This window comes from Diadema antillarum, unplaced genomic scaffold, assembly GCF_040938485.1.
Source record: "Diadema antillarum isolate AM-2024a unplaced genomic scaffold, OU_Dant_1.0 scf00000072, whole genome shotgun sequence".
Lineage (NCBI taxonomy): Eukaryota > Metazoa > Echinodermata > Echinoidea > Diadematoida > Diadematidae > Diadema > Diadema antillarum.
Genome location: NW_027270961.1, coordinates 707,241 through 730,269, shown reverse-complemented (window position 1 = coordinate 730,269; position 23,029 = coordinate 707,241). Strand labels below are relative to the sequence as shown.

Here is a 23,029-nt window from a genome sequence, read left to right as displayed (position 1 = left end):
CTATGCTAACCAATTATTCATGCTAAAATCATGAAAAATGAGAAAATAACGGAAACTTTCTTAGTTAAACGCCAGATGACAATTCCCATCCATAAAGCTCCATCCTTCATATTGTTACATATTGCTCTTCATTTTTCATTGCTACATATTGTTCTGAATTTTCAATTCTATTACCTTACTTTACATATTGCATTCTTTTGCATTGTAGAGACATGCCAAATACAAGCAGTCCTTTATCAGTGTGGTGCCTCCTATTATGTAAGTTATGTACATGTATACTGTTTGTACCTAATCCAGTGTTCCATTAATACGGACTGAAATAGATCATATTTGCCTGTGAACAAATGCCACAATCATCAAATACTTTCATATTAATCTACTTGATGAATCAACTTAACTTTCTTGTGTAGAAATAAACCACTATTCAACTTGCCAGTCTTTACTGGGAATTTTTCACTTTCATGGCTAACACTAGAAGATACAAGAGAAATTGTCTTCTATTTGTAAGAGTAATTTCAGAAACATATTTTTTTTCCTCACTGAATTCATGATGTGTAAAAAGAATGTAATTTCCTCAGAAACAAGACATGGAATTGGAAACAAAATTCCTCCTTGTTCACTCCAGAGAAACATACATTTTGGGTAATTATTAAATTCTAGACAAAAGTGACCTCCAATATTCGTGCCATTGGTGAGAAAAAATAGCAGCCATATGGGGGCAGATGGCACAGAGCCTAAAAATCCACTTTACTCCATAAGACTTGGATGCGACACAGCCATGCATGCAGCAGAAACATTTGGAATTAAGACCGGCTGGATTTAGGGCATTATTCACAGCTCAGAGGCTTGCCCCTGCCCTCAAATCATTCACACTATCCAATCCCACAATCCCTTGCCCCGCGTCACAAAGCAAGCCTACACCACACTCTGTCTAGCAATGTCAGCTCTGCCACGAAATCCATCTTGATTACGAAGCTAAAAACATCTCACCATCTCATTTTGTAATGAGTACAACTCTAATTCTACTTTTAAAGAGAACAAAAATCAGTCATATGGTATACCTGACATTCATCTAAACACGAATGCGAAACTGGTAGCATATATATTTCCACAACTACAACCAATTTTGTCTGCCGGTAGTAACAGATAATTCACAGCTAGTATACAGGGATGAGCGTAAAACAAAAAGACCTGATGAAATAATCACTCTGTGTTCCCTGACTTCCCTTCACAAAAGCAGTATGGGAGAGACATCGTTCATTGATCACGGAATCATGAGAACTATGCATCCATCACCTGGATCCATTCATCCATTCATGCGTTTCCATGGCAATGACCCTGTCTATCTCCATGGCAGTATCTCTAGTCTCTTGTCAGCTGATGCTAATTGGGACCAATCCTGAGCTCTATAAACCTGCTTTTTCAAGTGACTTACTCTTGTTATAATTTTTTGCTTCAAGAATGAAGGAGCTTTTTTGGGGGGTCAAATAATATTTGCCAGTTTTAAAGTGTCAAGTCCACATTTCCCACTATCCCAAGTTTTACAGGTTTGTAAGCTGAAAAAAAAAAATGTATCGAAAACTGTACAGTGGTCAATCTCGGTAGAGAGAGAGAAAGAGAGAGATACAGAATGAGGATTTTATTATTTTTAATCAGAGGTTAGAAAGCAATGTATATCTATTGCAATACAAAGCTTTTCCTGAGTTTGCTCTATCATTCTCATTAGCAGCTTTCTCATTCACAAAACTCTACTAAAATGTTATTCCATAGAAAGCAAAAAAAAAATAAAAATGTCTCATCCAAGAAGAGATTCCATCTTGCACTGCTCACTGCTGAAATTTACTTTGATTACACTTCCTCCAAATATTCTAAATAGAATGCTATGATAAAGTGTCTGCAGTGTAACAGGATACCTGGGCAAAATACCTGGGCAAAAAAATACAGTGATTCCTCAAGCCAACTTTACTTGCACTTACAGTCACTTTTTCCAGTCACATGCTCAAATTTGCACCTCTGAGCTCTATTGTGACAATGCGAATGAGACTGGTCTCATGAGTAATTTGCGGCGGTCGTCAATCCCATGATGCACCAGCCCTGGAGTCACATGACACCAAACACTTCACCAAGACTCCTCCTCCTTCTCTTCAGGACTTCCACTAGCTCTCTAATGCCTCTCTAGTTTTGTGTACCCAACGTGTTTGCTGATTATCCTCTTTCCAATCAGATCGACTGGATGAGCCCGGAAACGATCACATCACGAAAAGGACACACTGGATCACGTCATTAAAGGTTCAGTGTCGTCATGACATTTCAAACCACTAAGTATCATTTGTTGAGTCACCTAGAGGAAAATTAGAGTATCCATTTAAACGAGCAAAAGGGACAAGAGACACTCCAGGCTGATTAACCTTCTTCTCATTTCATAATGAGTAAAAAGATAAAGGAAAGATATTCCTCAGTATAATGCTGATATATATTTTGAAATACCCTTGGTACTGAACATCACCTTGCCATATATTTTTTTAAAGTGCTTTAATTTGACATAATTATGCAAACAGCTCTAAGTACTTGTGCTTAAATAACAGTAATTCCTATGAACATCTTGTAAGTGATGTCATAATACTCCCATGTAACAAAAAAAAAAATATGATGATGTCCTCAGATCTTTGTTACTCATAACACAGGGATGGGAAAATATGGCAGCCAATCCCTCGCTAAAGCAAGTGTGCTGAAATAGCAATTAGTGGACCAGCCGTCAGCGCTGATTAGAAATGTAATAGAGAGGTGATATGGAGTGGGCAACCTGTACCCGCTATGTATTTCGTTTAATCAAAATAGCTGATGGCTTGTGCAGCTGCCTTTCAGTTGGAAGCCAAGGATCATGTGTGGATTTCACCCCCGTAACCAACTGAAAAAATTCTCTCTGTGGGAGGGGCAAGGTTTGTGGGAATACACCACTAGAGTATGAGCTGGTGTTGTGTGTGTTGTATGATTACCAACATCCAAATTTAGTGTCAATGTTATCTTGCTATGTAGCAACACTTAGGATTTAAATGCTCAGCATTCTGTATTCTATTCCAACAAAATTTACAATCTTTGTGGGCATACTTCAGTTTGTAGAACCAGGGACAAGGGATTTTTCTCTCCCTCCACACAGGTAGGAGCATGTCGAACAGTAAACACACCTAGGTAGCTTGATATATAAACAGATTGACAGAAAGAGAGGGATGGAGAGGAAGTTAAGTAGATAGATAGACAGGTTTGTATACATAGATGATAGCTAGATTAAAGATAGATAAAAGACAGATAAAGAGATGGACAGAATATAGATAATTAGATAGAAGATAGATAGATAGATAGATAGATAGATAGATAGATAGAGAGAGAGAGAGAGAGATAGATAGATAGATAGATAGATAGATAGATAAATAGATAGATAGATAGATAGATATAGATAGATAGATAGATAGATAGATAGATAGATAGATAGATAAATAGACAGATAGATAGATAGATAGAGATAGATAGATATAGATAGATAGAGATAGATAGATAGAGATAGATAGATAGATAGATAGATAGATAGATAGATAGATAGATAGATAGATAGATAGATAGATAGAGAGGGAGAAAGAGAGAGACAATTAACCTTCTAACACACATGCATGTATATAAGTTGGCAAGGACAGAGCCAGACTATCATACCATATTATCTTCACACCCTCAATGGGTTGGTAGTAGTGATGAGTTCACAGTAGTGACACCCAATCAACACGCTGCTCCTGGTCCTATCATCAAACTACAGATATCCATTTGGGGCCAACATACTGCTTATGTGATGTTCTATTAACCCTCATAAAGCAACACATATCACACACACACAGGCACTCCGATATTCCTCATCAAGGGTATCGGATGATAAACATTTTTGTTTGGCTGGGCAGCTTGCAGTGCACTATGTCCAAGAAATATGAGATATTGCCTATGCACCGACATCATAGCATGAGATGAACAAAGCATTGAATATTCTACTCGTCTGAAAGTTGGAATGAGTGCATGAAGCACCTTCACATGATGACCAACACTGGACAAAGCTGATCACCAACCTTAAAAAGTTTTCAACATCAAAATTCAAAGGCCAACAATCCCTCTATGAAAGGTGTATTCTGTGATTGCATTGCTGTATAAATACCTTGTTTTTCTCTATTCTTCCGTCCCATCCTGCATGAGAGTTGGTGAGACTTAATTCAATAACAATGACCAGCTTACTGATATATATAAAAGTAGTTTATGCAAAAGGCTGGACATAATGACATTCATTCATTCATTCAAGTGTATGGCACAGTGTGCCTGGTTGATACCGTTTGGCGACTTTTGCGAGTCACAAAACGAACAAACAACAAAACTCACACCTCAACCTTAATCTCTTGCCTTCATTAATATAGTACATCTGGAAATCTTACAAATTGCTTGATTTTGAGCCGTAAGAGTCAGATGGAAATGAATGAAAATCCAAGAAAGGATGGAATCAAGCTTTATGAGAACAAGAGGTGAGTCATCCAGTCCAAATGGCTCAAAATGGAGCTTTTAGGGCATGAACATATTCCTTGTTTTTTTCTGGACCACTGCTGGTCTGGAGTTAGAAGCAGTCTGCCAACCCCTCTGGCTCCCTTTGTCCTGGGGGTTAGGAGTGGCTGATGGTAATACCATTAGAGAGTGCGTGTAATGAATGGCATGGGTGAGGAACCTGGCTACAATTCTCCCAATCTGTGGGCGTCATCCCCCCTTTTTCTTTGTGTGTAAGTCTGTTTGTCTGTAGCAGGACTTCTTAAGATGCTTTGGTGTGAGTTCATTAACGTGATCCTCTCTCCAGTCTGTGTAAAGCCCTTTGCTTGATGAACACCGATTTGTTCTGGTTAAATACGACACGGAGACAAGAGACCATCCCCTCTTTCTTTTGTACTAAATAATTAATGAGAAATGGGATCCCCGGGTAGGTACTCTCATTTAATTGTCCTATTTATTCTAAAATCTTCTCCAGTATATGAAAATCCCCTTGTACATTCAAAGTCTGCAAAATATCTACATGACTTGTGAGAACGCCATGAATTTTGATAAACTCTAATTACCTTCTAGATAATAAAAGGAATCAGTGGTAAAAATGAAAGTAAATTTACTAATTCATGAATCACACCCATCCTGAACCCATGATATGAATGGATAGAATTTTGATGTGAATACAGAATTTGAGTAAATGCAGCACCAATCACTGGCTTCTCTCCAGAATGTTCATGTGCTTTGTATAAGAAATCTGAGGATTGCTAGATTACACAAACACTGCTACTTATTCAAATGTGTAAATAGACATTGTGATTAATCCAAATACTCATAATACAAATTCATTTACTCATTCATTCATTCATTCTCTCTAAGACACAAACAATTGATGTACATATATTGGATAAAGCATTTTAAATTGATTTGATCTTCCAGAACAAATTTTGCATCTCATGTTAGCATAGCAGAAATAATGAATGGGATTAAATAGTCAAAAAGGATTCGGTGAATGGGCAAGCCGGTACAAGATGGCTACAAGTCTTAGCAAAGGCTCCAGGCACAAAATAGCAGTGAATTGGAGATACGGAAACTAAATTAATTCAGAGCCCTATGTCTCCATGGCTATATATCTGTTGCCTAGCAACAATTTGCTTCATTCTCGGAGTCCACTGGAAATTCACAGACTAATTCATCTGGTCAGGAATGGTTTACAAATGAGCCATAATTGTCTCCAAGATCACAAATCACGAATAAATGAATGAACAGTACTAGATGACAGGGGGAATCTGAATGGGTGAAATATTCACTGCTATAAAAAATACAGCTCGCATGGATTGAGGATTATGCCATGAATGATGAATTTAGTACCTATGCTGTAAAGGCAACTAACATGTCTTCATTTGCTTTCTTTCCTACACTTCCCATGATACATACATTTATGTGAGGCAGAGCATTTAATACCAGTAGCCAAGTTATCAGGGTATGCATGTAATAATTAGATGATGAGACGTTTTCACAGCACCGTATTGATAGATACTGACAACATGTTTCAATTTTCTGCACAACACTTATACATTATTACCAGCTCAATCTCTGGATTATTAGAAAATTTCCCCAACATAAACTGTTTCAAACTATACATGTTTCCAATTCAGTTCTACAGTATATCTCAAGATTTTCTTGTTCTAATTCCGTCAATTTTAGCAAACTTTGAAAGGAAATATATATATATAATTCATCCGCTTTATTTCGTTCGTTTGTTTGTTTGTTTGTTTGTTTGTTTGTTTGTTTGTTTGTTTTGTTTTTTTTTGGAGGGGGGGGGGAGGGGTTAGATTTCATATTTCAAGCATTGAGGGCATTCTTGGTTCTGGTATATCTGACAACAAACTCAATGGCCAGAATTAACAAAAGTAATTTAACTGCAGTTAACAGATTATGCAAATATTGACTGCACAAATATGTATTACATACAGTGCTGAATGCACATTGATACACCAATTTGCAAGGTATGCCACTCTCTCCCTAGTTTCAGTTCACAGACTAAATTTTAACCTTGGATTTGATTGTTGTTGTTTTTTTAAACCACCTTTCTGACTTTGAGTCATGAGGAATGCTCACTGAAAAAGTTCAACATCTATTGAGAGAAAATCTGGTTTTGCTGACAAGCAGCAAATCACTCTTGAAAGAACTGTAGTAGTAGTAGCAATGGTAATGGTAATGGTAATGGTAATGGTAATGGTAATGGTAATAATAATAATAATAATAATAATTATTATTATTATAAAAATAATAACAATAATGATAACAATAATAATAATAATAATAATAATAATAATAATAATAATAATAATAATAATAATAATTATTATTATTATTATTATTATTATTATTATTATTATTATTATTATTATTATTATTATCATTATTATTATTATTATTATTATCATTATTATTATTATTATTATTATTATCATTATCATTACTATTATTATCATTGTCATTATTCAATGAAACCTTTTGATTTCTGCTTTACCGATATCTAAGAGCTAATGTGGAGAATGTACTCTGAAAACATGTATACATCACACCACACAAGCTGGTTCCATGAAGCCAAAATAATTGAAAGGAAAGACAATAATTTCTCAAGCATTCTACATCTTCATACTACTGTCCACGATACGCAATGATGAACAATCATCTAAACTTTTCTACGATCAAAGCAATTGCCACGATCTGATAAGATCTGGTAAGATCGCAAGGATTACTCCAAACTTAAGACCACAGTTTCAATAGTGGCGCAAATGGTGATAGACGATGTTTAACAAAATTCCTTGATTAGCTACTAATAGCCAATCCTGATGTGTGTAGCAGATCGCACAACAGAGGGAACCAAGCATTAGCAAGCAACAAAGATCTGATTCAGACTATGCAGCTATCATTCACTCTTCCTCAAATTGTTCTCGCAATGTTGAAGTTTCACATCATATTTCTGAAAAAGAACATGTCCTTTCGATTTAAGTCCCCTTTTTGGGGTCAAATGTCAACAATAAGTCCCCATGTATAAATAAACAATAAGCAATGCATCTTGTCAAGGTCTTCTTCATTGAAACACAGATACAATCACTGCCTAACACTGTCACTAAAATCAATCTCTATTCATAAATTTCAGCTGCTTGGTTTTAAAAAATGTATGTATTCTTCGGAGTAATTTCACATCACTGCATGGTTTTTCTGTTCCATGACTTGTAAAAATCCAGAGGTAAAGAAAGACTGACATATACAATATAACTTTACTTGTAACTGCAGACAAACAAACAAACCAAGATGTATGTGCAAACACACACTAAGTAAGCCTCCCAAGACACTGATTTGCTTTTAAAATAAATTCTACTCAGCACTCTGTGCACAAAGTGCAAAAAAGTTTGTCTGAGGGATAATAAGTTGTGCAACAAATTCTCCACTTCACTTTTGGAGGAAATTGTGTCAATCCAAGCAGATTATTCATACACAAATACAAAATGTTCATAATGAATGACAAATACCCTAGCATATATATATATGTAGCTGTAAAAGTGGACATTTTTGCGCGACTAATTTTTCGCGCTTGGCCGGGTAAAAAGAGTTTCGTGTGTTTTTAATCCCGCGGAATCAAGACATCACGCACTGGAACATATGGCAAGCAAGAACATTTGCATGCTTTTATTTTCGTGCTAGTTTCTGGTTGCGTGAAATACGTGAAAATTTCAACACCGCACAAATTTCCACTTTTACAGTGCTTTCAAAATAAGAATTTGTACACACACACACACACACACACACGCATACACACACTCACATACCCACGCAAATACACATACACATACACATACACATAAAAGCACAAACACACACACACACACACACACACACACACACACACACACACACACACTCACACATGCATACATACGCACACAACCAGAAATTTTGCTGCAGAACAACCATGGCTATGGCAAATGTAATGCTTATGCAGGATAAGGGAAATAACCAAACTATCTATTTTGAACAGTAGATGGCAGCAAACATGATACATGGTTGAGCAAAGATAAATTTATCTCTTCTGCCACAGTATGCATATTAAAGAAAAAAATGTGCCAATGGTGTAGTATTTTAGCATAGCTCCTCTAACCCTCATATATAAGAAGAATAAAAAGTAACTTTAATAATTCAAAGAGTAGAAAAGATCTGTTTCTCTTGTTGTATTGATAGCACAATAATTTCCTCTATAAGAGAAAATGGGTCAGTTTTCTCTACTACTGAACCATCAAAAACTATGTACAAAATTCTCACACAGAACCACAGCAATTTTTCACCCAAATTCTCTGCTCAACAGACCAATCTCAACTCGGGTCTCAAACTTTTTGACAAACAGATAAAACATAGCAGGGGAGAGATAACAAAAAACAAAAAACAAAAAACAAAACAACCAACCAACCAACCAACCAAACAAAAAACAACAACAACAACATAACTCACAAAAACAGGAGGGGTTTGAGTTAAATGAGAGAGAGAATAAAAAGTGGTAGTTCTTACCTCCTTTCTTCCTGTATGCCACAGACATATTGATGGGGGTAGGGTTGATGCTGGCCAAATCCCAGGTGACATTAGCATGGTCAGTTCCGGAGGCCACCATTGGCTTCTTGGGTTTGCTTGGCTCTAAACACGGAATGAGAAGAAGCAAATCAGGTTAAGAATGAGGGTGGATGTTCATCTCAGTCGCAAGTATACTTTAGGTCATCACACTGTGCTAGCGGCAATGTGACCTTTGACCTCATGAGGTCAACTGTTGTGCTTCCACAAGACACAGTTTATTTGACCCAAGTTTCTGTGTGTACATTCCATGGCCTTTAACATTATTGGCATAACATATACTCTGTCAACGGTCCCATAATACAATGTAGAGTACATCAACATTTCAAATGTGATAACCAGGTAAACATTTTCATGATTTCTATTGCATAATCCAACAAAATTTAGAAGTTCTTGTTTGAACTTTTGTCCTTTACATCTGATCTCTTCATGAATTAGACCTAACGTCAATTACTTACTGTATAACACAAATTCTGATATTTCATGCCTCATTGTATAAATGTAGACCCTACAGAATTGTTTCACGTCTAACTTTCCATACTGCAACAGGGACAGCAGAGAAACCCCATCCCGTCACTCATCGCCCCCCCCCCCACAAATAAAGAAATAAAGAAAGAAAGAAAGAAAGAAAGAAATAAAAAATCAAACTACTAACGAGAGCAAACAATAATGAGCCCAGACAACGAATCATTATGTGCAGAAGCCATGAAGAAGGAATGGGAGAGGGTGGGGCAATATCATTGAAGGGGTGTCGGGTGGGAGAATCTCCAGGGCCCCGTTTCATAAAAGGTGTTGGGATGTCAACTCTTGCTGGAATGGCAACTTCCAATAGCAACAGCCAATCAGGAAGCTGGATTCTTGTCGTTACCATGACAATTGCCATTCCAGCAAGAGTTGTTATCGTATCAACCTTTTATGAAATGGGGCCCTGATCAGAAGGTGCTTGGGGTTGGAGTCTCTGTGTTTACGATCACAACGTGCCGACTTACTTCCAGCTAGTTTTGTGGTGCGCTCTTCTGTTGCTGGGATTCCCTCCCCTCTTCCATTGTAGGCCACAACCTTGATGTGGTAATCCGTTTCTGGTTGAACCTGACCGTTTCCAATTCGAAGATATAGGGGCTCATCTGGTCCAATTGTAAAATTCAGGCTTTCACCTGTGTGTTGCACTGTCACTGAAAAAAATGTCAAGGGTTTGTGGTGAATGGACATGTGATGATATCAAACTCATAGTCAAAGTTATAGTGATTACTGTCATGGGTGTCTTACAAATCAAACTAGGATTTCTCACTGAGCTGAAGTATTTTGATTTGCATAATTGACATCCAAAATATGAACTGTATTGAATTGAATTCATCACAAGTGCAATAATTACTGAAAGAGCCTGAAGTAATTTTGAATTGTACAGAATATTGGCACTTCACTTCACAGTGCATGCCCATTTATTACACAAGTGGAGTGAATGAAACTCACATCATGTTGACTGTCAGCAAACTATGACACTAACCACTATTGTCATCCATACACTAACACCAAAACACGCTACCCCATGACAAAACAAGCATTTATCGCCATGACTATCACCATGACAACCCAAAGTAATTCATTGTGGTCTACCATTCACACACAGTGCAAAGGAATTCAATTCTTCTCCTCTGACCAACACAAAGCCACTTCAATATGGGATCATATCCCATAAAACAGATACTTGTTTTGTCTGATTCACTTTCTACATACCGTACAGTAAAATGTTCTGGTGGCATGAGACCTAGCAGAAGACTATGTACCTACTTGTAGCTGCATGTAAACACAAACCACAAGCCGAAGCTGTGAGGGTGATGTGCATCTGTACTGGAAGCAGCTACACAAATCAGTTTAGCCCTGCAAGTGGTGTAAAGTCTACAGCTATCGATTGGCCCCGTTTTATCAAAAGATATAGTCGATTATAAATTTCCTTACCACACCGACTGCCGTAGACTTACAATGGAAGTCAACTATGCAATCAATTATAACTCTTCATAAAACAGGACCCTGATTTTTCAAGTTCTGACAACACAGTCAGTAGCAAAACACTTTGAGGAAGAAGAAAGGGAACGGATCTCACTTGGTGCAATGGTGATCTTGTATCCAAGCAGTTGGCCATTTGGTTCAAGAGGTTCCTTCCAGGCCAGTACAATACGTTCTGAGTAGGCCTTAGCGGTCATATCCAATCCTCCAGGCGCTGTAGAAAAGAAAGATATCAGTAGCAGTTCAACGTGACTAGGGGGACCATTTGGCATGGACCAAGGAGCCTCACAGCAACCTAACTTTTCCTATTACTTTTCAATACTAACACTTATTCCTGTAATTTGAAGAGAGGGGTGAAGATTTAGCAAAAAACCAAACAGAACAAAAACTATGATTATCATATTCAGTAACTCTCTGATGCAAAGAGTTAACCTAAGTAGAAAGACAGAATTACTCGTAGAAACACGGATAAACATGTCGTGGATTAAGGATATGACTATGCAACACAACACCAACACAGAGTCAGATCAGATTTATTTTTTTATTTATTTTTTTTTATGAAGTTGACCGTATCAAAATCAGAAATTCTTCATCCACTTAAATCATGGAAAGTTAAACATACAGGAATGCTACTTTTGAGAGTACAGACATGCATCAAATTCATCCTTGTAGGTCTGTATGTGAGGTGGATATTGCAATGTAGGAATTTTCTTTGGTGAAAAAGACTCATATATCTGCAACAAAAAAAAAAAAATATATATATATATAAAAATAAAAAATTACATTCCATCCTACCCCTCCCATAACTTAGCTCCAGCGCAAAGCTTTGCTAGTGACGAAAACCTCAACAAGAGTGCATCCTTACCGGCTTCTTCCGTTTTGACCCTGATGGTAGCAGAGGGGGGCCCCCTACCCTGGGCGGTGTAAGCCCTGACCTGGACATCGTAGGTGGAAAATGGTTGAAGACCGCCCACGATGCACGGCGACTTGGTACACTGCTGCTCTTCCTGTCCAGAAGCTATGATTCTATTATACGTCACCTAAAGACAACCAGAACAATTCAAGGTCAGTACTACAATCTGACACATCTACCCCACCACCTTCAAGATTTGATTGCAGGAAAAAAGCAAAGAAAACCCACATATCGTAAGAATTGCAACATTGGGGCATTGAAACCAGCTCAAAATTTGTTTGCTGATTAATTTCCTCTTCTGTCATTTTTGTAGTTGTCTTCACATTTGCTAGTTCTGTAATGTAAGATTGCTGTCACACTAAGGACCAGTTACCTTTAGCTGTAACATGTGCTGCCAAAACCTTTAATTGCTGAGACAATGGTGGGCTATTTGAAGTACCTGCTCAATAATTGTGCACATCCGCAACGTTAAAAACATGCTATATTCAACTTAAAAGGCTGAGAATGAAAAATCAGTCATGTGAACGTAGTATTAAAGGTAAACGGATGGGGAAGAGACAGAATAAGGCTTACTCAAGCTCCAAAGTCCATGGAAAGTTACTGTGTGCCAATGAAATACCTTAATAGACATGAATAGGGAGACATATTGTGTTTCATAATCAAGTTTACCCACACTCACACTTGGGACAAAATTCCATGACATTTACAATGCTACCAACTGCTTTTGATACTCTGCTGAGCTGAAATGATAGATTCTACTTTGCAGAATTTGCTGACAATGGAAATCACTGAATCAGTTGTCTTAGTTGAACCCACAAAAAGTTTTTTTTTTTTTTTTGACATTTTCCTCATTTCTGTGAATGTTATGAGAAATGTGGTAATTTTCCCTGTCTGTTTGTATCAGTTTGTCTTCCATGTACAAATGTCCCCCTTTGGGCTAACACACATACACCTGTGCTAGACATATGCGGTGGCCGAATGGTCCCGGGCTACCAAAAAATTGATGTCCAGCCACCAAATTTCCAAAAAGGCTATTTTTTGGCGGCACAATCACTCCCTTAAGATTGAAAAAGGATTGTTACGTTTCCATTTGTATTAGGTCACTACATTTCTTTATTTGGGCTACCAAAATTCCAGATTTAAAGATTCTAGTGGCCTGTTTGGGCCACCCGACAAAGAAAGTTAGTGTCCAGTCCTGTATACTCAAGTCAGACTTTGAGATGTGTAGTATATTGAAGTTGTATGAGAGCTTGTGACTTGCCACATATCCCAGGAGAACACCGTTAGCATCCTCCGCAGGAATTGGTTGCCAGGTGACATTGAGACTGTTGGGACCAAGGACCTCCACTGATACGCCATCGGGAGATGATGCTGGAGCTGGGATTGGCGAGACAACATTGAAATACTCTTATTAGAAAGATAGGAACAAGAGAAGAGGCGGAGGAATGCCTATGACTGGGGGGGAGGAGTTTATGATGAGACAATGGGAGGGGGCTGAGAAGAATATACAGAATGAATGGACAATTACAAATGATGCGCAGGTCTGAGTACATCAATTGGAATTATACAACGAGTTTAAGAATCTCTGTAATCTGATTGGTCGATTGTCAGGCATTGATTTTTACTGATCCACACTGAGCCATGCATACAGCAAAATCTGATAGTATGGCTCAAGCCTCATATAGTGTTGTAGGTGTGCCGGATGCACGATGGAGAAAAAGGCTGTTATTTCATGAATTTACAGGACCATTTTATAACATGAATGATGCAGAAGCCTATTTCATGGATCAGTGAGAATTGGATGCTCTCGTTTAACTTTGCAACAATCTAAAACCCATAAGCTGCGATTGTGGGTTTAAACAGTTCCAAAGTTAAACTCGCACATGCAATTCTCACTGATCCACTCTGTCCTGCGCATCACTTTTGTGTGCACATGGTAACCGTGGAATGCTTAACCCACAAGGCTGTGCCAAGTGAGTTTAGGCTAAATTCCGTAGTTACGTCAGGCACACTATTCCTACAGACGCACAAAAAGACGTGCATCATCTGTTTTATAAAATGAAGGACAATTTTCTTGCCAGAAATCCATTTCTTCATCATGTTAATGAAGATGTTGTCGGATTGGCGAGGTGTAGTCTGCTTTGTACAGTGTGGCGGTGTCTAGAATTGTCCTCTGCTGGTGAAATCTTTCTGATAACCGCGCTAACAAAGAGTGAATTCCTGAAAAGACTTTGACAAGCTTACCGTAAAGGAAGAATATAACAGCCAATATTTCATATTTTGGGATGTTTTTGTGTGTGTGTTTTTATATTTTCTCTTCTTTTCATTCTTTATGAAGTCTTCATAGATAAACTCCTGTATCCCTATAACGGTTTTCCTTGTCTGTGTTTTTGTAGATTTAGTGGTATGCATTAAAAGATGGTATACTGGGTGATTCTCTGGCAAAGGTGCAATCCCAACTTTGTGCCATCTTGCATCTGTTGAGAATCCAACAACCAAGAGTCCCCGGAAATCATCCAGGACAGAGCGAAGACTCACCAGCTTCTCCTGAGTGCCCTGTCTGGGGTTCGGCGATGACCGGCCCCTCACCCTCATCATTCTGAGACGACACCATGATGTCAAACTCCTCGTAGGGCTTGCTGGCATTGACCACCAGGTAGGTGGTAGGGGGTGCCACTGTCTTCTCTGTCCATTCGGTGGTACCCTTCTTGCGGTATCGGACCAAGTACTCGAAATTAGCTCCAGCGTAATTGTAGGGGTGTATACGCTGTGTTTGCAGAGCAGAATGGAGATAGATCATTGAATTAGGATTGCTGACGATGGATCATTCTATAATTTACTGAGTCCCTGAGTTAAACTGAACTTTTCTTGTACAGTGGAAAGTCATATTCTTTAACTGGTTATGAGAGATTACTAAAAAGCACAAGAAAATTACATACTTTAATACGTCACATTTTGTTGATATAACAGCAGTACTCAGAGGCACAGTTGGCAGGTGTGATCTGCATTTCAATTTGATACCTTATCAAGATAAAGCATAGTGAGCTTCCAACATGTACGCAGACAGGAGAACAGAATTATGACTCTTTGTGAAGAAGCGCGAGTAGGTGATGGCTGCTATGAAACACAGTGAGACTTTACAAGGCTTGACTGTTTGAACCCTAGACCTGCTGACTCTAGTGGTGTAGGGGTTCCACCCTGTAAAAAAAAAAAAGAGACAAACTCTGCAACTTACTGACAAATTGCCCTTCACTGGTGTAAATAAGCACTGATCAATCAGTGTTTTATTAGTACCCATGATAAAAAACAAACATGGGTATAAACACCACTTGGACTCAAACCACTAAGCTCCTGATTACTAGACAGGCATCGTATCCACTTGGACTACCAAGCTTCCACCAGACTACCCCTTATACATCCATGTAACAGCAGATACTGCATTCATTCAAATTGATGAGTATTCGTGTCAAGTTGTTGTTGTTGTTTTTTTTTTTGCAACTGATTGACAAATTGGCTTTGGAATGTGGGGCACTCACATCCCATCTGATGACCAGGGACCTTGGGTCAGTGCTAGAACCTGTTACTCCAGTTGGGTTCGACCTTGGTTCGGTGGCCAAGGTCGGTCGGCTCATATTATACGCCACACTGGGTCGCGAGTCTCCGATGGCGTTCTGAGCAATGATGCGGAAACTGTACTGCACGAAGGGTTCCAGCTGCACATTCACACTATTCTCCAATTCAGGCTGGGGCTGTGCTTCCTGCATTAGAAATCACAGTGGGTTAGGAGGAGACTTTGAGAAACACCACTGATGTGATGTTCCACAAATTTGTGTGTTTTGTTCCCTTTCTTCAACACTTTCATGCAAACACATAGAACACAAGAAAAGACAAACTTTATACAAACATATGTGACCCGCTACAACAAAAGGATCCTAAAGTCGCTGACGAGCGAGCCAAGCATGGCCCAGAAAAATGCTTTTTTCAGGCCTTTCCTTTAATCATTTAGCTTCGAAATTTCGGCAGATGATAGAAGATACATTAGACAACAACATTATGTAAAAACAGAAATCCAAACGTTTTGACAGATTTTGGTGATCTGACTTCAAACTCGATTTTCTCGGCTCACCTGTCAGCGACTTAAGGATCCTTTTGTCGTAGCGGGTCACATATTCATTAGAATGATATAGTTGATTCATACAGCATGAGCATAGAGCACAAATTACATGAAGTGCTGTGTTACAATAGAAAGGCAGTGCCTTATTCAAAAAAGTATGTGGACCAGTGAAATCTCCAATGTTGTGGCTAGACATAATGAAATGTGTGTTTTTCTGTTTTATTTTTTCGCATGTTCTTTTGCATGTCTGCTTTGTTTCTTTGGGTTCTTTAATAAAAGCCTACATGCCATCAATTCAAGACTTTCAAGGATGTAAGGAATCACTGTACCATGAGGAAATGAATACTTTGAGTATATAAACAAAAGATGTAGACAGAGGTGCAAACACTTCCTGATATCAGGTAATGACATCATCAAATAATCTAATTTGCATGTTTATACCAAATATCACTGTTTGTAAAGTATGTATGAAACCCACACGATTCCATAACATTTTTATTTTACATCCAAATTATCAAAATTTCAGCCATTGCATTCAGTTATTGATGTATAATTAATTCCAAGAAATTTATTTTATTAATTTCATTCATTTCAGGAAAGCATTGAGTCTTTCAAATTCCTCCCAATTTTTACCATTTCCATATACTTAGAATGTTTCTGTTTTTTCCTTCTTTATGAAGTGCATACTTATAAATTTTGTCTATTGTACATGATAATATTAAGAAATACAATATTTTTTGGTACATATGAATATGCTTTTGTTAGTGATGGAAAATAATTATATGAATTGAATTTGTGAGTGATTTTCACCTATATTCACAAATATTTCTTTGTTTCTACTTCTGCATTTCACTCAGAGAAAAGTACTGTTTTATCTGGGCTTATCTTCGCTTTAACCCTAATCAGGCTGAGCTTTTTTGGCTATGCTATATCGGGGGGGGGGGGGGGGGGGGGGGGGGGGGGGGGGGGGGGGGCGGATTCCGCCCCCCCCCCCCTTCAGATCTCGCCTATGGAACGCGTGATCGCGCCGAAAATCGGCACCCGCGACGCCCGCGACGTATACTATCAAAATGTATGGTTGCTTTCTCCGAAAATTTTTTCTTATATTTTATATTAATTAATTATTGTAATTTATGCATAAAATCAGTTTTGGGCTCTAAATTACTTATTAATGCTCTAATCATGCTAATTTCTTTTTTAAAATGTTTCTTGTATCATTCTCCTGAGACATAGGATAAAAAAAAATCTGTATCGAAATTAATTTCTAATGTATTTGATTGTTTTTTTGAATTTCTTATGTATTTCTTTGTTTTTCGACCTTTTGTTTTTGTTTTTTGGCCAAAATTTGTCACAGACATTTTTCGAAGCTTTATTATGCTAAAATAAATTAATTTCGTCCATTCTAAGTCAAGATATGAATTTTTATGTGAATTAATTGAAAAAACACAATTTGCATTGGATTTGTACACAAAATCACGTTTTGGAGCAATTTTGGGGTTGACAAATTTTTTTCGAACGGGCGTCGCGTCAAAACGGTACGCGCGGGCGCAACAATTTTGGTCTCAAAAGTTGCATGATACTTGAAAGAAAAAAGTCATGAAACATCGCGGCGGGAGCCTATCGCACTGCGAAGATATTGCGCGAAACGTCGAGGGGGGGGCGGATTCTGCAAGAACAAACCACGTCCACTCACCGTCAGGCGCACCCAGTGATGATCTGGCCATATCGTGTCGTATTCAACGATGAAGTTTGTAATTGGCGAGTTATTGTCACTGCCTTTTGTAAAGTGTAGAACGAGAAGCAGTGAATTCTCTCGTGGACTCCTCAAGTCCAGGTCAGTGGGAGGTGATGGACGTCCTGAAAGAAGAAAAGAAAAAAGACTATGATTCTCCTGGACACCTCGAATTACCTCACATATCCACAAATTTTTGTCACCTGCTCTGCATCTTTTTCAACTCTTACCCAAACTGCTTCTATTCAGCAATTAAATATACAGTAATGCGGAGTAAGGCGAGGAAACTCGCAAGTGGCAGTGAACCATGAAGTCGCATATCATAAGGTAAAACATCTGGACATGCATGCACTGCCCTATAGGAAGGTAAACTATCAAGATGGTGCCTACTAGACCGACACAAAATGTACACGTTGCAGTACAGTATACTCTTAAAGTGGTAATTTTCACAATGCACAAATTGTGCTACAAGAAACTAGCACCACAATAAGAGCACACACATATTAATGTTTATATGTAATTCTATACAATTTTAGGCAAAGAACTCAAATTGTAAAGAATTGTACAATACATGGTGATAAAAGTTTTCATTATCAAGGAGCATTCAAATTTATTAATCATTATTGAGAATGGAGATTGTAACCAAGTAAGGACGGACTGATTTTGTTACAACATCCATTTCCCATAGACACTTGCTTAAAGTATAAATGGGACTCATCTTCAACAGGTTAAGCAGCACAATCATTACTGGCTAATTACAAATCCTCACTCTCCACTCTGACAAACATTCAAGACTGGCTGCTAACTTTGTAGCAGATGATCAGAACACCAAAACAAGATGTCTTATCTTCCATTTTCAGTCAACTTATTTGGCTGGATAGAGAGGAGTACTGTGAAAGAAAGCATTTTATTCAACAAGAATTGATACCATATTATGGCTGGAACCCTGGACCTTTTTAATAACTTGCCATGTGCAAACCACTGGACCACACCACCTGCCATGATCTTATTTTAACACCCTGTAGCACTGGGATTCATGGAGTGGCAAGGCTGTCCCTGTCTGGATGTCATATTTGAGAAACCCTGTAACCAATTGTGTATAGCCTTATCTGTAGTCTCTACCCAAGTACACATACAGTCACAGATTCTCAAGTGGAGTCGAGTGAAACAAATGAGCGTATACTTTGATACACGCATTGGCTGACAGTAGCCATTTGTGACTTTTGTTTGTATACTAGTGGGCAGCAAATAAATTGAACCACACATGAATCACCATTTTCTACCAGATTTTTTAAAAGACGGCAAATTTGTCTTCTTACCCTCTACAGTCAGAGTAGCAGTGCTGTTCACAATTTCCACAGTCCCTTCTTCCACTGTCGTTTCCACCACACATGTGTAGTCTCCAGATTTAGATACCTGAACATTGTTCAGAATCAGACTTCCATCCTGAGAAGGGTGATGCAAGATAAAACAAATATTTCATTCTGTTCCGATGCCTAAAGTGAGTAGTAAATAATCTATAATGTGTACACAAATGCGATCTAGCATAAACAAAGCTGAAATATGAAGCTAAGGAGGTGTTTTGCATAATGTGGTGGGAGGGGGGACTACCATGGACAAGTCAAGTTGAAGGTATGCATTCTTAAACCCATACATTACAATACATACAGGCATTTGCCTTTGGGAACACACAAAATATTCCATCTTCAGGCTTTGAAATGCTTGTAACAATTCAGAAGGCAAACTTGCCTAAAACTGAAAGATAATACATTAGAAATAGGAGCCCTGTCTGTTTCTATGAGAGATAATAATAATAATTGTGAATTTATATTGCACAGTTTCTATGGAGCATATAGATTCAACTGCACATAATAATATGATATAATTAAAAGAAAAAACAAATAAACAAACAGATTCATAAGAAAATACCACAATATAATTCTTAACTGAAGGTCATACAATACAGTGAAATCAAAGGACTACGAATAGCATAATCATAATACATAAAGGATGTCTGGGAACCTTGCGGAGATGCACTGAACTGTGACTATGGGAAACTTTCCAGAAATAGATGTGTTTTAAAGGGATTCTTGAAACTGTCGATTGATGATGTATGTCTGATTGAGGGAGGGAGGTTATTCCAGAGTCTTGGTGCAGCACTAACAAAAGCACAGTCTCCTGAGGTGATTTTTCATCTTGCGCTTTGGATTACTGAGGAGCATGGTGTCATTTGAGCTACAAAGTCTGGAAAACTGGTTTGTTTTGAATTCACTGAATATCATATTAAGATGAGAAGGAAGAGAGGAAAAGATCTTACACTTTGGGCTTCAAGGCGCTGATCTCCCTTCTTCCAGTAGATGACTGGTTGCGTTGTCAAATCTGGGTCCTTGGAGATCTCACACTGGAATGTCGCTGTTCCTCCTTCTCGCACCGTATGATCTGCTGGAGCCGTTTCGATAACTGTCTTGGCTGAAGTTTGATAAAAACAAAAAATACGAGTCATGTAAAGAGCCATTGGCATAGTAAATGTCTTTGGTCGATATAAAGACAGCCTGAATTACAGACAGAGAGAAAATCATCGCAACACAGACACAGGGATAACATGAAAAAGATGGAGAAGAGAATATTTCCTACACAAACTTTAACTCATCTAGTACCAAAAATCTCACCTCTGTCAACTGATGGTATAGTTTTAATCATAATTTTTACTTTTCACAGTTAGTGTCCTACATGTATAAGAAAAAGCAAAAAATTCTCTTAAATTTGATCCCTTTCATCGCCTGTATGTAATTGTCAGCTGGAAAATTTTCAGAAGCCTCTTACCAGCTACATTTTGAGTGATTCTTACATTGGCAACACAATTCAGATAATGAAAATTCCTGTTTCTCTCTCAACTCGGCAAACTTTTTTGTAAATATCTTTCTGATTTCAAGCAGAATTAATGACTTTTAACCAGTGCCATTTATTATTTCTTTGGTATAAGATATGCAGTGTAATTCAGGGACGCCAATGTAATGACAGATGCTGATTTCTGTTGAAAACTTCCCCTGAGAGTTAATGGGGATATATTGAAACACAAAGAAACTGTGTAAAATTTGCTGCAATACCACTCCTCTTTTGTAGTGTGACTGAGAACATCTGAAAATTATATATATATATTTTTTAAAGTAGGTGGTAAAAAAACCCCACCCCTCCCCCCTCAAAAAAAAAAACCCAGTGACGACACAATTTCTGCTATCGAGCTGACAAGTTCCTCCTACTTATAATGGTATTCCAGACTTCTGTACGCTCTTCTGTACTCTATGCATGACATTATTTGCATCAAAACTTTATGCATTCAGTACAGGATTCAAGTTACAGATGAGCAGCATTGACTAATAAAAAAAAGATAGTTCCTGAGAAAATTCATCACATAACTTACCCAAGACCGTGAGAGTTGCACCAGAACTGTCGCTATGTTGCTGCCCATCGATAGTGTTTGTGACCACGCATTCGTAGCGGCCGGAGTCGCTTTCCTCAAGATTGTTCACAGTCAAAGTGCCTGCATCATTATCAATGGCGTGCTTTGCATCCTCGGCCAACTATTGACAATAAAAAGCAGGAACACTGTGTGAGTGTGTCTATCTATCTTCCAGTTCCTAACAACACACTAAATTCTATACATGTACTGTTTATGTGACTGCGCATCACAAAACCAACATGAAGTCGCACGCCTCGATTTTAGGCGAGGACTCAAAATAGGTAAAATACGTCAATCTGGTCAATTTTCAGTTTCAGATATTTTTTGAAAGAACAGTTCTTCTTCATATCAATTTTAATGTTTGGGTTTATAAAATGAATGGGAAATTGTGTTTTCTGTAGTTCTTTACAATCTCTTTCAGAATCTGCTCTTAATTACGAATCCATGTTGGGTGAGTTTTTGATGCAAGGTCACATTTGTTATGAACTTTGAATGAATGAATTCCTTGCAGCAGCTCTCGGAAAACCATACTGGGATAGCTATGTAGCTATTTGGGGCAACAAAACCTCATATCTTAAAAATTTCACATGTTCAAGAGAGAAAACACATACAAACAAACAAAACAAAAATATGGCAGCCATGGCAGTGTAACAAGTTGGATTGCCTTTCCTCTGACATGCAGTGGTTGCTTCACCTTTGGGATGAAACACAAATTTAGAGAGGATGTTCTCTAACTGACTATCTGACAATATTAATAGAGAGAAAGTAATTTTCATCAAAATTTGAGATACAAGGTCTTGTCATCCCACTGATGCATCTATCTATCAAATATACCTGTCAAAACACCAAAACATGACCATACCCCACTGTTGAAAAGCCTGAACAACAATCAAGGAAGCTGAACACACTTATTTTAAATGACCAGTGTAGGTACAGTCACACTACGCGAAACTACGTAGTTTCCTTCCCGATAACTTCAAGATGTTTGTGCATGCGGTCACACCACAGACAAAACTTTAGCAGAAAATATTATAAAACAAATGGCACACATTTAGATATTCAGTTGGTTGCATACAATTGTAAGTGATGTTGAGGGTATCATGAATCAACACAAGTCAACATGCATTTGCATGAATACATAACGACTTTAACACCGTTGAGGACAAGTCCCGAGTATACTCGGGCAGGGGTCTATGAGAAATGCGTGTTGTAGCAAAATTAATCAGTCCTCAACAGGTTAAGAATACACACAATTGTACAAATGTAGACTGAAATGAAAAGCCAAACCCTCTTTATGAATAGATTACTCACGGTAGTGCCCTTAAATATCCAAGATAGTTGAGGGGTGGGTATCCCCTCAACATTGCACCCAAAGGATGCCTGACCCCCTTCCATGGCAGTGAGTCTACCGCTGCTTGGAGAGTACGTAAGGATCCTGGCTGGGATGGCTGTTAGGAAGATGCACAAATTGTGGGGCAAAATGAAACTATTTCGGTGGAAGGTCAACTCATCTCAGCTGATCACCCTTAACAAATATGCATCAGTCCTTGCTCTTTTTGTATAAAAGTACATGTGTGTGGGTGTGTGGTGTATGCAACTGTGTAAATCTAAAATCTTCTA

General features: G+C 38.1%; 1 protein-coding gene across 3 annotated transcripts in view; it reads right to left on the bottom strand.

The window, feature by feature from the left end:
- LOC139717216 (neuronal cell adhesion molecule-like) overlaps positions 1 to 23,029 on the bottom strand; it is a 113,275-nt gene that overhangs the window by 31,557 nt on the left and 58,689 nt on the right. For 2 of the 3 annotated variants that reach the window (XM_071628716.1, XM_071628718.1), the window contains exons 10-21: positions 22,721 to 22,857; positions 21,371 to 21,530; positions 20,267 to 20,418; positions 19,269 to 19,395; positions 17,911 to 18,074; positions 15,640 to 15,861; positions 14,642 to 14,870; positions 13,365 to 13,480; positions 12,056 to 12,230; positions 11,288 to 11,404; positions 10,176 to 10,358; positions 9,130 to 9,252 (exon numbers count right to left, since the gene is read on the bottom strand). In XM_071628716.1, the coding sequence (XP_071484817.1) occupies positions 9,130 to 9,252; positions 10,176 to 10,358; positions 11,288 to 11,404; positions 12,056 to 12,230; positions 13,365 to 13,480; positions 14,642 to 14,870; positions 15,640 to 15,861; positions 17,911 to 18,074; positions 19,269 to 19,395; positions 20,267 to 20,418; positions 21,371 to 21,530; positions 22,721 to 22,857 (1,905 nt within the window). The remainder of the gene's footprint in view (positions 1 to 9,129; positions 9,253 to 10,175; positions 10,359 to 11,287; positions 11,405 to 12,055; positions 12,231 to 13,364; positions 13,481 to 14,641; positions 14,871 to 15,639; positions 15,862 to 17,910; positions 18,075 to 19,268; positions 19,396 to 20,266; positions 20,419 to 21,370; positions 21,531 to 22,720; positions 22,858 to 23,029) is intronic. The other variant, XM_071628719.1, reaches the window with a different exon arrangement.